This window comes from Atractosteus spatula, chromosome 14 (genome assembly GCF_055471065.1).
Source record: "Atractosteus spatula isolate fAtrSpa1 chromosome 14, fAtrSpa1.hap1, whole genome shotgun sequence".
Lineage (NCBI taxonomy): Eukaryota > Metazoa > Chordata > Actinopteri > Semionotiformes > Lepisosteidae > Atractosteus > Atractosteus spatula.
The window spans coordinates 23,624,771-23,643,457 of NC_142719.1; the positions used below are offsets into that span (position 1 = coordinate 23,624,771).

The 18,687-nt window shown below is 39.0% G+C and overlaps 1 protein-coding gene and 1 non-coding gene across 2 annotated transcripts in view; one reads left to right on the forward strand and one right to left on the reverse strand.

The window, feature by feature from the left end:
• The first annotated feature begins 8,440 nt into the window (after positions 1–8,440).
• Positions 8,441–8,649, forward strand: LOC148820929 (small nucleolar RNA U3). Its single transcript, XR_016094168.1, has one exon. It is a non-coding gene; the product is annotated as a small nucleolar RNA U3 (small nucleolar RNA).
• Positions 8,650–10,724: 2,075 nt separating this feature from the next.
• samd1b (sterile alpha motif domain containing 1b) overlaps positions 10,725–18,687 on the reverse strand; it is a 35,786-nt gene continuing 27,823 nt past the window's right edge. Inside the window, exon 7 of the mRNA XM_088933327.1 lies at positions 10,725–15,950. Coding sequence (XP_088789453.1) covers positions 15,801–15,950 — 150 coding nt within the window. The 3' untranslated portion in view covers positions 10,725–15,800. The remainder of the gene's footprint in view (positions 15,951–18,687) is intronic.

Genomic DNA, 18,687 nt, shown 5'->3' on the forward strand with positions numbered 1-18,687 from the left:
ACTGCCTGTGAGCCTGTTGGGTTGAGCCTGAAAGGGATGATGCCTCTTCCATCTCATTCTCATGTCATACATAGTTCATATACAGAAGAACCTTAGGACACACAATCCACTCTAATTTGCTATCACTGTGGAAGACCAGGGTACATACTGTATGGGTTATCTTTGTTATGTACCTATAATCGTCAGGGAGAAAAATGCAGAGACATTGTACAGAGTCAGATTGAATAGTAAATTGGAGAATGTCTTGCTAGATGCTGGTACCATTCAGACACTACTATGGGTTAATCAATTTGATGTAATTGAAAAAGACACAGTTAAAGTCAATATTTAGTACATTCATGAAGCTGAGCGCAATTATGATATTACTGAATGTACATTAAATTTGTTCAGTGACTAAAGTACTGACTCACAGTTGAGGTTTTGAATAATTTGCCTTATGACATTGTTTTGGATGGGATCTACTTATATTGCATGAGTTACTGCAAAGTTAAATACTATATATTAATGTTGTGACTCACAGTCATATTAATCAGGTCCAGGTGGAAGGGAAAGTTTAGCAATCCTACTCTTTGCAAAACTGGATTTAGAAGTTACTGAAGGAAATACCAGAAATAGTAGGAAACATAGTCACGAGGACAAATATTTATGAACACAAAGACGACTGTCAGAAAGAACATACTTGGCAATTGAAAGTCAGTTTAATTTTAAAGACTCACAGAGTTAAGACTCTACTCTGGCAGAATTATTCATCAAAGTCAAAGAGGGAAAAATAGACCTGTCTGAAGAGAAGATTGTATTGGACCATTGGTTACTGTTTAGAGCAGCTAGGGGAAGTAATTGGTGCCCAAAGACGGATAGAATCAGAATTTAGGAAATTTGTCATTCTATACCCATTGAAGGGCCTAGTACAATAAGATACTGTGATGCCCTGGGGGTCGTGGACACCATTTGGTGACGGTACAGTTGTGTCCAAAGCAGGTGAAATGCCTTCACAGTCTATTGGGAAACTTTTTCGCTCATTGTTTTACTACATTTTTACCAGTGTCCCCAACTTATACACACTCTCCTCTGAGAGTGGTGTTATCACTCAGCCCCCCTTGTTGAAGCAACCAAGAGACAAGGCTTAATCTTACTTATATCTCATGCTTACTTCACTTAAGCTTATCTATTCCCAACTCTCTCTGAGTTCTCAGCATGTGTACTCTAAGGCTCAGAGCCTTGTGGTTTTGACAACTCTCTCAGTGTCACATTATCTCTTACTCTAGTTCTCAGAAACTCTCTCACATTCACTCACACCTTGGTCTTCTCTATGATCTCCTTCGAGATCATCTTCTTAAAGTTCTCTCATGTCACTGTGTCCTCAGCTCACAGACTCTTAGACCCAGTTACCTGAAGTTTGTATACTCACTGATTAATCCCTTTTGGGGAGTAACAGTGTAAGACCCTCAACTTGGTCAATCCAGTTTGGCCAGAACTGCTGTACTGGTTGGCCAATACTGCAATGGCTGAGTCTTTTATTCTTACTCTTTCCCATCCCTTGATGTTCATGCTTCTGCTAGGAGCCTTCCCTACTCCTAACCTCATTACTAGGTTTAGTCCTGATCTCTCATAGACTTTGTTCCCAGTATCCTTCTGCTCCTTCCCATGTTCTCTTTTAGAGCTTCTCACTCCAGGTTGCTTACACAACTCACATTCTGTCTTGGAGCTTCTCACACTAGCTTGATCACAAATATGAAGTCAAATAATATAGCCTATTTCTCTCTCTCTAGGGTTGTTTGCAGCCCAGCACCTGCTCTCTTACCATATCCTACAGTAACTCATTTTTTTTCTCTTTTCTCCTCCAGTACGGTCACTCTCACTCCCATACCTCTGCATAATTTGTGAGGCTGCTGTATTTATAATCTCAGCTAGCTATTCCACCTCACCCCGCTATAGTGGTCATATTAGGTCATGCCTAATATGTGGGAGACTATCTTTATCATGGGTTCTCTCTTTACTGAGGGTAGTTCAGGACTGACAGCCTGAGATGTTCTTCCTTCTAGGGAAGTATTCAGTCTGCTCTTTTAGCTCTCCCACAGCTGAATCTTGTTAACTCACAAGCTCTGTTCAGCTGTTGTATCCTAACAATGCTACCTCTCTAACAAGAGTTCTGCCTCTCAAAAACTCCATGCCCTGGATGGCATTACTTTATATAAATTATATAATCTAATAAGATATGTATGATAACATAAAATCTTTTCACTGTATTTAACTGAGATTTTTACTGGCAATGTCTTTATACAGATGTTTGTAATTACTGTAAATTCCTGTCCTGAAAGCCAAAAAAATAGCCAAGACAAGGATTTGAGACAGGGGCCACTATACCCTCTGACTGTAATTGATTCTTCCTTCCAGAGAGTTGCCATGGACATAGTTGGTTCCTTTGAGACTAGCAGCTCAGGGAACAAGTACAGTACATTCTAGTCATCAGTGATTATGCTAATACTGTAGATACCCTGAATCATTTCCCCTGAAGACAGTTAAAGCTAAAAAGGCAGCAAAGGCACTGGGGCAGCTGATTTTACTGGTGCATTCTAGTCTATTGTAACACATGTATAGAGTGCTAGGCATAACCACTAGGCATAGCCACTCCTTACCACCGTCAGACTGATAGAAGTGTTGAACATTTCAACCAGACATTCAAAACAATGCTGCAAAGATTTGATATGAAAAATTGACTGAGATTTTTGGCTACCATAACTTTTTTATCTGAAGGTGCCACAATCTTCAACTTCAACTCTCTCCATTTGAACTGCTCTATGGAAGGGCATTGAGAGTACCCCTTGATTTTCTGAAGGAAGAGTAGCAAGGCCCAAAACCCAAAGAAAACCAAAGTCCTGTAGTACATCGTAGATGATGGGCAAAAAGGAACAATACACCCTTCTGGCAAAACAAAACCTGGAAGAAGCACAAAAAACACAGAAACAATGGTATGACAAGAATGCCAGAGAATGTACATTCCAGAAGCAGATGATGCTTCTGAACACAAGCTCTTGGCAAAATGGCAAATGGTCATTATGAAGTGGTCATTATGAAATATGAAGTGGTCTGCTGAATGGGATCTGTAACCTACAAAATCACACTCCAGACAAAAATTATACCAATCAGATATGAGAGAAAGAGGAAACCAGTTTTGTTGGTCAGAATGCCTCCAGATGAAGATACCGCAAAGGAGTACCCATGTGGGCAATCTAAGTCCCTACCCCTGAAACATCAGAATGCATAACAAACGTTTGAACTCTTACAGATGATTGCATCCTTCCAGAAGCTATTCACAGAAAGGCCTAGGCATACTACAAATGTGCAGCAATCCATTCACCTCATAGATCCCAGGCCTATTTTTCAAAATCCCTACTGCATTCTGGAGAATTAAGGGTAAATTAAGATGGTGATGATAGAGCCATCCAATAGCGCATGGAAAAGTCCAATAGTGCTTGTACCAGAAAGAGAAAGATTCTGCATTGATTTTTCAGAGACGCAATGCCATTTCCAAGTTCGACAGCTACACATTGATTAACTGCTAGACCAGATAGAAAAGGCTGGTGACAGAGGGCTCTATCGCTTGTCTCAGGTAGCACTAAAATACTACATTTCACTACAACTATCAACTTTTTCCAAAGTAGTATTAGCCATCTTACTGTGGGTGTGCACTTGGTCAAGCTAGTTTTTACCTTTTCATAGATGTTACATACATTGCACTTCATATTCGCTCCCTAACAAAAGTCTAATCTTTTAACTGACAAGATGCACTGTGATGCCATGCCGTGGTGGCTGGCAACAAGAGCTTGACTCACACTCTATATGCACCCCTTACAACCTGTTGGAGAACTTTTTTGCTCTCTTTTCTTTGTTAACGTATTTACTTTGCCTTACATGCACTTTCCTCCAAGAGTGGTGTTGTATACACCCCTCATCAGGGCAACCAGAATAAGTGGCATACATACTGTACTGTATAATGAGAGCTCCTAGCCCTGACTTGCTGACTAGCAGGCCAAGAGTCTCTACCTCAGCCATGCCCCTGTCCTCCATGATCTCCTCAGAGACCCTTTGCATCAAAAGGACTACTATCGTGCCACTGCCTAAAGCAACCAAGGTATCATGTCTGAATGACTACTGCCCGGTGGCACTCACCTCAGTAGTCATGAAGTGGAGAAACTGGTGATGGGACACATCAACAGTATTGTCCCTAACTCCCTGGACCCCTGCAGTTTGCTTATAGGAATAATAGGTCAATGGATGATGTTGTCTCAGTGGCCCTTCACACCACTCTTGAGCACCTGGACAAGAGGAACACCTATACTAGGATGTTATTTATTGACTTCAGCTCAGCCTTCAACACAATTGTGCCAGGCAGGCTGGTGGTCAAGCTCAGGGGTCTGGGCCTCAGCAACTCCATCTGCAGCTGGGTTCCTTCCTGACAGGCAGACCCCAAGTGGTGAAGATTGGAAACAAAACCTCATTCCCTCTGATCCTCAACACAGGGGCCTCCCAGTGCTGCTGCCTGAGCCCACGGCTGTATTCTCTAATTACACATGACTGTGTGGTTAGATTTAACAGGAACCGCATCATCAAGTTTGTTGATGACACCACAGTAATTGGTCTTATCAGCAACAATGATGAAACTGCCTACAGGAGCGAGGTAACAGAGCTAGTGGAGTGGTGCCACAACAACAACCTCACACTTAACATTGGCAAAACAAAAGAGATTATAGTGGACTTCAGGAGGCATGGTGGACGTCACACATCCATCATCATTCACCGGGCTCCAGTCGAAACTGTCAGCACCTTCAGGTTCCTCGGCCTCCAGATCACTGAGAGGCTGAGCTGGTCAGAGAACATTGCTGCCATCCTCAATAAAGCCCACCAGCGCCTTCACTTCCTAAGACAGTTAAGGAAGTGGGGGACGAGCAAGACAACACTCAACAATTTTTACCGTAATACAATTGAGAGTGTCCTGACCGGTGGTATTATGGTGTGGTATGGTGGAGCCACAGTACAGGACAGAAAAGCCATACAGAGGGTTGTGAGGTCCGCACAGAAAATCACTGGGACCGAGCTACACTCCATCGACCAGATATATCTCGACCGCTGCCACAACCGGGCTCGAGCTGTAGTTTGGGACCCAATTCACCCTGGCCACGATCTGTTTTCACCTCTGGGTTCTGGTAGGAGGTATCGCAGTATCAGAACACTGACAAATAGATTCAAAAACAGTTTCTTCCCCCAAGCAGTCCACATCTTAAACAGATCAAATTAGCACCTGCACTTTAAGGTACTGCACTGTTTGCACTATGTCTTGTCTTGGCTGTATTATGATGTCTGTCGCCTGAATTTATTGTCCATGTAAATCTAAATGACATCTGTTTGTCATTTGTGTTTTTTTTCTCTAATGTTACTGGGTACAGCTGAATGAGTAAGCATTCCAATACACTTTTTGTATATGGCAAATTAAGAAATCTTGAATCATGAATCTTGAATCTAGGCTTTCCCTGCACCTCGATGACATTGACTCTCTCTCTTCTCCTATCCACTATATAAGGATACTTCTGCTCCCACTTATCCCTGGAGCCTCCTGCTCCCAGATGAATCACTCATGGAGCCTCCTTGCTCCTTCACTGTATTACAGAGCCTCTTCGTTCCTCAATGACTCACTCCCATTGCTGGAGCCTCGCACTCCCTTGCTGTACATTGGCTACTGGTCTCGACTCTAATTAGCCTACGGACTACTTGGTCCACCTCCAGCTCCTTACATCACTTTCCAATGCCATCAAACTGGTTCTTATACACTCTACCACAATTCCAAGTCTCCAGTGTCTCACATTCACACTCGGACTCTGTCCACTCTCAACCTGAAGTGTCCAGCACCTCACTCTCATGCTGAGACTCAACACTCTCACTTTAAAACCACACAGACTCTCTGACATCTCGCTCTGTGGCTGCAGCTGCCACCACACCTTTCCTGTGCCCAGCCACCACTGCTTTTTACCGCACATGCTCTGACAGAGATCAGCATTTAGATGACCGCTTTCCATTTCTCGACACTACAACGTCCTCCAGAGTGAGGGCTCCTCTACTGCACCCTACTTTCTGTCTCAACTCACTAAACTAACTAGCACAACAACTCCCTCATACAGTTGGGCTCATTGGGCAGCCCTGTTCTTTCACACCCTAATAGGCTGCCATCCGTTTAAATAGTCTACTGCTCCTCCTCAATGCAATTACATGGTCCCCTCTGGGACAGTTCCTCTTCCCAGTCCCTTCCAAGATCCCTTCACTGTTCTTATTTTTCAGTCTTCTCCAAGACTGTTGCTCATTCTCTATGCCTTTTATCAGGGTTCCCCAAGGTGCAGTCACTAGTCTGCTCTCACTCTGTTGCAGATCTGTTCTTTCCTACTGTTCTTAACAGCAGTGTCTCAGATCCACTGCTCTAACTGCATCGGACTGGTGGCTCTCTGCCAAGTATCAGTCTGTACAGTGATGGGAGACCTGATCTTTTGTCTGATCTCTCCTGCAACTAGCTCAGGAGCTTGCTCCAAAGGAAGTACTCTGACGCAGCTCAGTTGTTGTTACATAGATAACGAGGGCTCCGCCCTTTAAAGGCACCACACCAGAGATTACCAGGGATTAGCATTACAAAACACACACAGAAATTTAGATTATTATTTGTCTATTTTATTTTACTTATCTGTGTGTGAGATGCACTTTCTTTGTTTTTTGTTTGTTTGTCAGAGGGTTTTGGAGTGCGGAGCCAATTCCTTCTTCCTGATAAAAGATCCAAGGTGAGCTGCAGCCATTCAGGCTGCCTTTAATTGTGCCTGAGTCAGGGTGTACATGCACATCACCCACAAGTACTGGAGAGCCCATTTGATAAACAGGGTTTAACCATGTACCGTAAATAGTTAAGAGTAACTATGTCTGGTAGTAACATGTCATAGGGAAATATTGTTAATGTCTAAATTCATTAACTGTGTGTTATGATTTGTTTATGATATACAGTAATTGGATGTTAATTGTTTTTGCACCTCTTTTGGTCTTATCAAAGGGGCAGGGGCTACCAGTAGAGAAGGACCTAAACCACCACAGTTAGAGGAGAATGAGAGTGAGTATGTGTGGCAGGATAGTGTTGTTTTGTATAGTGGGGCTCCTATCACTTTGTACACTTCACTTGTGATGCTGCTGGGGCTGCAGTGATCATATGGACTGTTAGAAGGTGGCTTTTGAGACAAGGACCCTTGAGACAGCAAATGGGAGATTTATTTATAACAAAATATTAGCAACTCAGCCAATAATAAAACAAAGAGAAAACAAAAACCTAGCTCATATGGGTGGAGATTTTACATTACTTCTAACTAAATATCAAGAGTTGCTACTTTGCTCCCAATATTAGAAAAGAGAAAGAGAAAAAAAATCATAATAAAAGAAATATCTCAACCAAATTCTGCTTGTCTTTACTTTACTTTTATCTTTCTGGCATCTGTCTTCTTTCCTTAAGTGCTCTGTGTTCGTCGTTTCTCTGTTTTCTTTCTATCCCTTTTGGTTTCGCTTTCTCAGTTTTCTTTATTCTCTCTTTTTCACTTGCAAGGCAGCTTTCCAGCAGATTAAAAAAGTTAACACCAGCAAGCCTGTCCTCTGCAGTCCTGATTTCTCACAGCAAAGTTTGGTGCAGACAAATGCTTCAAACAAAGGCCAAAGGACTGTATTAGCTCAGAATTCATGAGGAGTGTTTTCTTGTGATGTACAAGCCAATAGGTGAACAAGCCCTGCAATGGCTATCATCAATTAAGGATTTAAACAACAACATGGCAAGGCGGTAACTTCCTCCTCAGCCTTTATTTTTCTAGATCCAGCAATTTAATGGTAGAATATTTGCCAAGAAAAGGTGACTGGAACTTACCTATGGACCAGACTCTGGACATATTGTACTCTTCCATAAGGGTGAAGTTATGTGATGTTAAAGTTTTATGTAAAAAGCCTAAAATAAAAGAATATACACTAACAAAAAATTACATTACACATCTTTTTTGGGCTACAAGAAATGCAAATGTTTTATCTCATCTACTGCAGATGTTAACCCATGAACAACTTCTATACATAGTGAACACAACTTGTAACTACCGGCAGGAATACTGGACCATTCACTTCTCAAAGTGAACCAAAAAAATGAGGCTGAAAAACAATTAGACATTCATGAGGCATTCTGGGTGCTTAACACTCAGGAATTAATTATTCCCAAGTCCCACTGCTGTCCATTTTTAAAAGTCTGTTGTTATGATGCATGAATTTCCTTCCATGGAGCTGCCTTATGAGCTGATACCGAGCCAAGCATGAAAACTTGCCTCGTTCGGCCTAGGCAAGAAAACATCTGGAAACTGACAGCAGATGTTTGCGGGGCTGAAGTGACATGTCTTTACTTTCAGGGATCATTTCTGTAGTTTGTTGCTAGAGAGATGCATTTCCAAAGTGATTGGTCTCTCCATCCACGAGGAAGAGTTGGAGTGTTCCTTTCTGAGCACAAAAGTGACTTCAAATGCTGTTTTCGAGTCGTGGTTTTTTGTCATTGATGACTGTTTCTATGATATCTGTGAACCACAAGGAAAGGAATGCCTCTCATCTCCTATGCTTTATGCCCATGTTCTCCCTCCTGCAAATCATCTGCAAATGACCACCGAGGAAGCCACTGGTGATCTAATGGTTTGCAGTAAAGTGCAATATGAATCAGTTTGAAAAGCTCCTTTTCTAATTTTTGATTTGCTGTGAGCCCTTCCTGTTTCCTTCAGTCTGTGGTTTTCTCATGGTTGCAGATACATTTCGTGAGTAGAATTAATGGTGCAACACTTGCTTATATATTATACAATTAAACATAAAAGAGGTGTGAAGTCCTGTTCCTGTTCGTTTTTCATGATATGTTTTTGTGATGCATGAATTTCCTTCCACAGAAATGCCTTATTAGTTGGTTTTTGGGTAGTCTGTTGCTAGAGAGATGTATTTCTAATGTTTTGCTATCCATAGTTAGTAGTTTAGAAGTTGTAGTTTTTCTCTCAGCACAAAAGTGACTTCAAATGTTGCTTTGATGTAGTAGATTGTTGTTATTGTTTTTCAGTTTCTCATGACCGAGAATTGCTGTCTAAATGCTTACATATACTTGGAATGATTAATGTTAATTTTAATTAATCACAGGAACACTCTTACTGTTGTCAATGTCAGCCCAAGAAGTTTACAATATTCCTATGCCTGCAGTGAAATATGAATTTTTTCAAAGATTTTCATTATTTTTATCTGTATTTCTATTTTTGTATATGTATATCTGTATTTTTATATTTCTGATTCCTTCAGTATGTGATTTTCTTTTGTGTGCATTTCGTGAGAAGAAGTACAACATAACTAAAGCAGTAGAGCATTCACAATAAGAGATACATTGTAACAGCAGTGCATTAAATGTGTTGAAAAATGCTGTAGGTCATTTTGATGGCTCTTTGGTACCAACCAGGGATACTGGACCATCGATAACCCAACAAAGCAATTACAAAATATTTCATTTCATATTTAATATTTTACCTTTTATCTCTTTGGTTTTCTTCTGTTTTGGTCATTATATTCTAATTGTTTAATATGACAGGGATTATAGGTAATCTGTCAATGGGTATCTGTTCCTTAGATCTATATACCATATATAATTTAATGGAAAAATAAAAAGCATTACAATCAACAGGTTTTTGAACAGATATGAACAGACAAAAGCCACCTTAGCAATTCAAAATCAAAATCTTGTTTGGCAAAGGGGAGTGATAACTTGAGGGTACCTGCCTCCTAAAATGCCTCCTTAATTCTGCAAAGAACCATACTCGATTTAATCTTGGGCATGCTCTGCAAACCACAACTGATCTCTGTCCTCAATGATGCACAACCACTTCTGAATATAGTGTTAAATTAAAAGGTAACTGGAATTTTAAGGGAATGGCCTGAGGGCGTACACCAGCCTTGCTCCCAGAATTGCTTACCGACACAAGCTCTGGCACTCCCCTGGACCCTGAATAGGCAGAAACAGATGGAGAAACATTAAGTGGAATTTAACTTTGTTTTATTCAAAAGACTTTTTATACAAAAAAGAAAAACATATATATCGTCCAAGTGCAAATGAATAAGAAAAACAAATTCAACCAATATCCTGTACAGACATTAACTCAGCACTGAACAAATAAAAGCCATAATATCAACAAAAACTTTGAGCCTTTATTCCCATTTAAAATCACCCAATCAACGCAAGGAGAACGCATTACAAAGAAAACTATTATTTCTGTTTTGAAGGAGCATTTTAAATGTGATACTCATGTACAAGGATTATTTGAAAGAACAAAGTTAAAACCCATAACCCTTGTGACATGTGGCATGCTTGAAATGCTATCCAATTTTGATGTTGTTTCTTTTTTTAAAGAAATTAAAACATTTTTTAAAACCCTTGATCCTTGGGTGCGTTTCAAAATCCTACCTCAATCAAGTACAGAATCTGTGACATTGCTCTTTTTTTTTTACTTTACATGTTCTTGGCTAGCTATTTGACTAAATACAAGTCATTATCAGCAGTTTCACTCACTCTGCCATGGACCTTATCAACACAGTGTTAGCATTCAGAGGTTTATTCTTGTTTTTTTTCCTTTTAAATATGTTTTGTTCCACTTTTGATTTAGTTTTTGCCATACATTAATGTGTGCAGAGCACATAAAACAAAATTACCAAGACAATTAACATGTTGTCTTACCATAATTTTTTAAGATCACTTTATTGGCCATATACAATTTCTTGTATTAAGAAGTTTTGTCTTTTCACATACCCCAACTTGCCCTCCATGAGACACACAGACAGGGAGAGAAGCTTGAGGCTCAGCCATTTATACAGCGCTCCTGGAGCAGTTGGGGTTAAGGGGCTTGCTCAGGGGCCCAACGGAGTAGGATTCCTCTGCCGGCTGTGGGATACAAACTGGCAACCTTCCAGCCACAGGCGCAGATCCTTAGACACACAGCCACCGAATCAAAGGAAATCAGTCATTTCTATTCAATGAAATGGAGATACTGTACGCACTTAATACAGACAGGAAGAACCCTTTTCTCATTTCCAAAGTTAACCCCCTCCCTCACATACATACACTTTATTAATAAAATATTAATAAAAACTAATTAGAATAGCAGATAAAAAATTGCACTAGTCATGGAAAAAAGTTTTTACAAGACAATTTATCTTTAAACTATTTTTTGTACTTCCTGAACTTTGTTTTCAGAACTTTAAATGGTACCTTTGAAAAATTTAAATGGTAGTACAGAAGAGCATGGATGAGAATACGTGAATTAAGTTAAATTATATATGATTTATTTTTCCTGCAACTGGCACTGTTCAAATTTCTAGATTGTGCTTATCTAAGAAAACAACCATGTATAATCACTGTGTACAAATTTCAATTTGTACAGGTTCTTATGATTGAAATCATTGAGTGAATTGGTTGAGTGAACTACAACTGTGAACATTTTTCAACAAAGAATTTCCAGGTTATCATGCTGTTGCTCTTCCTTTTCCTCAAATTAAAAATCAAGGCAGTGTCTATAAGCCAGCTAACATTAACAGACAAAACTATACCAAAAGAAAAAAAGTTTAATTCCCTTTAGTGTACTTGCTGGTAGAATTCTTGTTTATATGACTTATAAACTGGATAGTACATGGTAGTAAGGTTGTCAGTAAGATTTAATTTTGAGCACCCACCACCAGCCTCTTGTTCAAACAATTATGCAATGAGTTATCCTTCATATACACGCATCAATGGTCAAACATGCACTTAGGGATTTTGCTGAACTCATTCAGAACTTCAGAACACAATCAGCATGTAATGTAAAACAATTTTTAATTGAAAAATTTCCTTTTAATTGATATTCCTTCCTATATTTAGGTGCAGATGTATCAATGTATCACTGACTGGTTTCAAGACCAGTTCACTGCTGGTTAAAGTCTTCTCTTGCACTTTCCTATCAAGGTCATTCAACATTTCAACACTGTAGCATAGATAGATGTCAGACCATCAATTTTAAAAGCTGTTCTGATTTAATTTATTTAATTTGAATTAACTCTGGGCCATTAATCATGGTGCAAAACAATGTATTTTCCTAGTATTTACCTTCCTGAGGTTTCATTATACTGAAGAATAGAATGTTGTTTTTCCCATACAAAAGTACTTTCCCCTTTTACAATGTCTGTTAAGTGTTCCAGCAAGAAAAGTAATACAAAACCTCCAACGTACCACTCATCTACTGTAGATCACTTCCTGTAGATCAGAAAGGCTGATGGCTTTAATTTCCATTGCCCTTTTAAGACTTCTGGAGGGCTCAGAATTGTTTTTTTCTCCATTACACCAACTTCACCAATATTTAACTTGACATTACAAGATTCACATTCTAAAGGCAACTATCAATACATTCATTATATTTTCTTTGACTCCTGAAAGCCCTAGTTATTTGCTGTGCACTCTTCCTGTGCCCTCTTTCCAGATACCCATTTAAAAGAAGTAAACTATTCACTACTGGCTTGTCCCAGGTTTTCACTGGTTCTCATACATCAATCAATTCACTTGATAAAAGCCATATTCAATTTTCTAGCTGAGAGGGAAATGTTGACTCTCATGGAGTAGTAATGTAATAGAAAATAAATGTAAAAATTCCAATAAAACGTGGATTTTCTTTGAAAAAACATTTACTTAAGCAAATCATTTTTCTTTTTAAGTCTGGAAAAATATTCCCAAATGTTTCCATTGTTTTTTTTAATACAAGTGGATATGTTTAATAATTTCAATAAAACAATCCCTGAATATTCTCATATTAAGAAACAAACTAAATGATTGGTCTGCAATACAGCTGTTTGACCTTGTGGATGCTCCATTTTCACTGTTAGTACTGATTGAAATAATTTTCTTTCCTGTATATTCCTGTAAGATTCATGGCAACCTAGAGTACAGGGTGCAAAATGGGATTATATCCCAACCCAGATACCACTTAATCGTAGGGCATACACACAGGGAATCAATTCAGAGACACCAATTATTTTTGCTATTGTGTGTTTGGAAGGTGAAGGAATACAAGCACTCAGAGTATGAAAATACTCAGAAAGCACCCCACTCAAGAAATTAGCCCAGGTTTTAAAAGCTATGGGGAACAAGGCATAACTATTATACTGTCCAAAGTTTTAAATAGTAAATTTAAATTTTAATCTGATTTATTAACATGCACCATTACTGGAAATATTGCATGGTTTTGAAGTGTTCTAGGGCAGCATGGTGGCACAGTGGTGAGCATTGCTGCCTTGCTGTGGTGGGGGCCCCTGGGTTCAATTTTGGACCTGGGGTGCTGTGTAGAGTTAAAATTATCTTCCCATGTTCACGTGAGTTTCCACTGGGTGCTCCAGTTTCCTCCCATAGTTCAAAGCCATACTGATAGATTAATTGGCTTCTAGGAAAAGCCCTGGTGTGAGTGTGTGTGTTTGTGTATGCTCCGCGATTGACTGGTGTCCCATCCAAGGTGTATCCTACCTTGTGCCCATTGCTTGCCGGGAAAGGCTCCAGCTCCATGGATAGTTTTCTATTTTTTAAGAATTTAGAAGTACATTCTGTCACTTAGAGCCATTTAGGAGTACTATTACACTGGCAGTTTCTTACTGATAAAATGCACTCTGAAGCAGAAAGATTCTACACAATCAAAGCTTTGTGGGCACCCCACATTACCAAAATTAACAAAATGTTTCCATTAGAAAGATCCGTTCTTATCATTTGCCATTTAAAACCCTAAGACAACAGTCTAGCAGGTGTTATAGGTCTCTTTAAATCAGCACGGGCTTCTGACCTGTATGTAGGAAGTTATCTAGGAAGACTAAATACATAAAGAGTCTGAATCGTATCAGCTTAGCTCTCTCCCTCAGACACTGCACTGCTGCTTATTTAATAACATACACAAAACATATGGGACGGCTCTACCTGAGGAACAAAGCTGAGGAGAACTGTTTCCAGGTCCTTATGTTATTTGTTACACTACATTCGTGTACATACAAACACAAAAGGAACCTATTCTTAGTTAAACAGTATAATAATTCAACTGTCTCATTTTTAGGGACTTAATCTAAATTTAATACCTTATGTAATCTGAATTGTAGGGACCTAAATGTGTTACCTAGATCTGATAATGTCATTTAACAAAATTCGATCTGGCTGACATTTCGTGTGGATCTGCTGTCAAGTTTCTAGGAATTATTTAAAAGACAACACGTATATTGTAAAAGGCTGAGAGCAGCACTAAAGTGAACCTTGCATTGATAATATTTGCTATTTTTCATAGGCTTTAAAATAAGCATTTTGTGTGGTTAATTTCAACTACATTTCTGTTAGTTTAGGGATGCTCCCTTGACACAGTAAGAAGGTTAAGTAGAAAACTGATAAGCTGACAAAGATCTGAGAATTATCACTTAAATTTCCCAGTAAAGGAAACAAATGATGCATCATAACACTGCCAAGCATGTCACACTGAGTATCAAGCCCATCATATTAGGCCTCTGAATTTTTTAGCTTTGTACCACGTTGTGTACCAAACTGAATTCTTCCTTGCTTGGCGTAATTCAAATAAGTTTAAGTTAACTCTTTCAAAGTGGAAAAGTGAAATTTTACCAAAAGCATGCTGTGTATTTTACTGAACTCTCTACCTTCGGATCAACAAACATTGAGGAAGATGGGGCAAATGGCTTCCTCCAATTTGTAACTTTTTGCATGTAAAAGAAATGGTATCAAAAACTAATTTTGTATTTGCTTTACAAACAGTTCAGGTCTTATCTTATGGATAATATTGCAACAAACTGTGCAATCAACACCAATGAAAAAAGTTTAAAAAACATGTGTTGATGCATTATGTTCCCTATATATTAGATTAGATCCAGCATACTTAAGAGCTTTACAGAAAGAAGGCCAAAAAGTTTTTGGTAAGTTTACAGCTGCATAAAGGATTGACGTTAGGTAGCTTACTGATGCCCAGCACAGTACAAAAGAACACAGGAAATATGGACAATCAGAGAGGCGTGAAGTGGGCAGCTGCTCACACACTTTATATTTTGCTTGTACATCACTAGACAGTTATAAAGAAGCATCACTTACACAAACATTAACTCAGTTTTTAAAGCGTATGGCAACAAATAGTTATCAAAACTGGAATTTTATGGGAAATTAATTTTAAATTTAAAAAGCTTATAACAATGCCAAAAAAAAGGATTCATAAATAGGGAAGGGGATTCTTTTGACATAACCACTTCCAAAAATCCTTATAAAATACAGCATTAGTACAAAAAGTGATGTGTGACCTCTGTAAAGTAACCTTGAAAATGGATAAATGTGTTGTCAAGAGGCCGGCTTGAAGGAACCCTTGCCTGCTGTCAACAAGAGAGTCACTGTGAGGAAGAAATGGGTTAAAAGGTCTGGGTGTCAGCAAGTTAGGGGAGGCCACACTGCTGGTTTCAACGCAAAAAAATTGGAAAGCTTCAGCAATGACAGTCTTGAAATGGAACACGTAGGCAGGAATGAAGAGGCCGTCCTCTAAAATCAAAGCCGAGGGTCTTAACCATGGTTGGATGAGGTGTCTGCTCCGTCATCGCCTACTGCTTTTCTTGAGATCATACAATTCCTATTACGGAAAAAAGCAGCACCTTCTTCACATCATTAAAAAGTTCATAAAATGGGGTGATGTGGAGATCTATCAGCAGAGGGTGCTATCATCCTGGAAGTGGGTCCTCTGGAGCACCTTCACATGATATTCATAGATCTTGAGGGCGGGGCCAAGTCTGATGGACAGGCCTGTCAGTACATCATTCCGCTGCATCAGGAGGAGGGATTTGCCATCAATTTCCTGTGGAGGGAAATTCAAACAGAATGTTGAGAATTGGAAGAATAAGGACTTGTCACAATAAGAGCCCAGACATATGAGGTTAGTGTACATCACTGGTCACCCACAGTAAATGTTTCCGAAACACAACAAACTAACATGCAAGAAGTACTATTTACCACCTTTCCTGCCTTTTCTTTTTAAGTTTCATACAGCAAACAAAACTTTACACTAATTTTACAAGACCAATGAATGTATCTTCTGTAATAAAATAATAATTAAAATACATATGTAATCTGCATTGCGACAAACCTTAAACTACTCTAAGGTCTAAAAATATAAATGCAAAGCATTACCACAATAGATAATTTTGTAAATACACACTTTAATAATTGTAAAATATTACACAAATGCAAGCTGTTCTTTGGCTTACTTTCAAACATCCATCCATTTTCTGCCTGCTTCTTCCAACTTAGAGTCAGGCAGGGTACACCCTGGATGGGATGGCAGTCCATTGAAGGGAGACCCACAGACATGAACCAGGGTCAATTTTCCCAGAAGCCAATTAATCTAGCAGTATGTGTTTGGACTGTGAGAGGAGACTGGAGCAGTTGGAGGAAACCCATGTGAACATGGGACAAACATACATACTCAATGCAGGTAGCAGCCCAGATCTGGAACTGAACCCAGGGCCCTAAGCCCTAGCAATGCTAACTTCTGCACCACCATGCCGCCTTCATTAAGAAAAGATCCATTAAAAAGGCATCACTGTAGCAGAGGAGCACAGAAGTGATTCACAGTGCAGAGTCAGTGGTCAGGGCTAAGGGACCTGCTGCACTTCAGTCTTAAATAAGATCACTTTATTGGCCATATACAATTTATTGTATTAGGAATTTTTGACTTTTTGCATACCCCAACTTGCTCTCCATGAGACACACAGACAGGGAGAGAAGCTTGGGGTCAGAGCGCAGGCTCAGCCATTCATACAGTGCCCCTTGAGCAGGTGGGATTAACACCCTTGCTCAGGGGCCCAACGGAGTAGGATTCCTCTGCCAGCCGCAGGATACGAACCGACAACCTTCCAGCCACAGGTACAGATCCTTAGCCACAGAGATGCGATTCAAAAGACATGTACAAATAATGCACCACCTGTTCTGTCCAACTCTTTAATGCACTTAAGGATAGAACTAAAGGGAAATTTAACGTTGCGTTTGACGCAGTTACATACTGGATGCAGGAAAGTTGCGGGGAAAAAGCTCCCAGTGTGTGCACTGCTCATGTACCCCAATTGTTCCAGTGTATCTAGCTGTATAAATGGGTAATAACATTGCTGGTGAATTAACCTTTGATGGAACAGAGCCCAATGAGGAGATAGACATACTTATATTCTGCAAAAATGATGAGTCACTATGCTCCTATATGAACTCTAGTACTCTTTACAACAGTCATCAGTAAGACCTATACGTTTTACAGAAAGCAAAACAACTTACACTGGTGTTAAGTACTTCAGAAATTAACAAACAGTAATACTTTGCAATTTACTATTAACACTTTTTTCAATTTACTGTGCTGGCAATTTATTCACTGACAATGCAAGTGTTAAAAAAATCCATTTTTAATTTCATTGAATCCCCAAATATTTTATTTTTCCATTTAAATGGTTTTGTATATTTTAAAAATAATTTTTACAGTTATCGTTGGACAATTATTATGAGTGAATTAACATGAAGCCAGTGTGAGCAAAAAAATATCAGGATAATTTTCAGTCAAGTTCCAGCTAGAGTTTAATATATGCAAGAGGCCTTTTTCCTTTCTTGCTTTCCATTAAAAGGGAAATTAAAAAATACCACTACTACAACCACAACTACACACAAGATAGCCACTCCCACAACAGCCTGACAACACACATTGTGGCCTTTGCTGCTCCTTTACAAATAGATTTTGTTGACAGCTAATCTTCTTTGTATCATTCTATATGTGCTGCTGAAGCTACTACAGCTGGCTTATAAACTAATATTTGAACCAGCAATCTCTGGGATGGGAGCCAGCCTTGGCAACACTGCAATGCTGATCTTGTAATCTTCCTTAAATAAATGCACTGCATGGATTGATTAAAATTACTATATCTTTATAGTGCTGAACCAAGAAGACTATGAGGGTATTTGATACGGGCATCAAATCAAGGACTTGGGAACAAGTGAGGACACTTTACGAATCTTTATTACACAGAGAAACAATTCTCAGTAAAATGTACCTTTTGAAGTATATATGTATAACAATATATAAGCTGTCGGCAAGATAATCATTTGTAAAACAAGGAAAAAAACAGACAGTAAGGAAAAGGTTAGATTAGTATTTATGTAACATTAAAGTAAAGATTTGCATAGATTTTCAAATTTATTCATGTGAGTAACAGAACAAGTATTTAAATTTTGGTTCAATATTCAAACATGGGAATTCCAATTTAATCAAAGTATTACCTTTCAGCAAAATGCCCCAATGATATTTTAACTACTGCAGTATTAAAAAAAGAAAACAATTAGGACTATTGATTCTTAAACAAATAGATCAAAGTCCTATGACGGTTTCCTCCCAGCAGTAATCAGAGGATTTTTATACTGCTCTGATATATAACTGCTCAATTTCTGTTGTGCCATTTGCTTGAAGTTTGTATGTTCTCCCTATGTTTGCGTGCGTTTCCTCCTGGTGCTCCTGTTTTCTTCCACAGTCTAAAGAGAAACTGTTAGGTTCATTGGCTTCT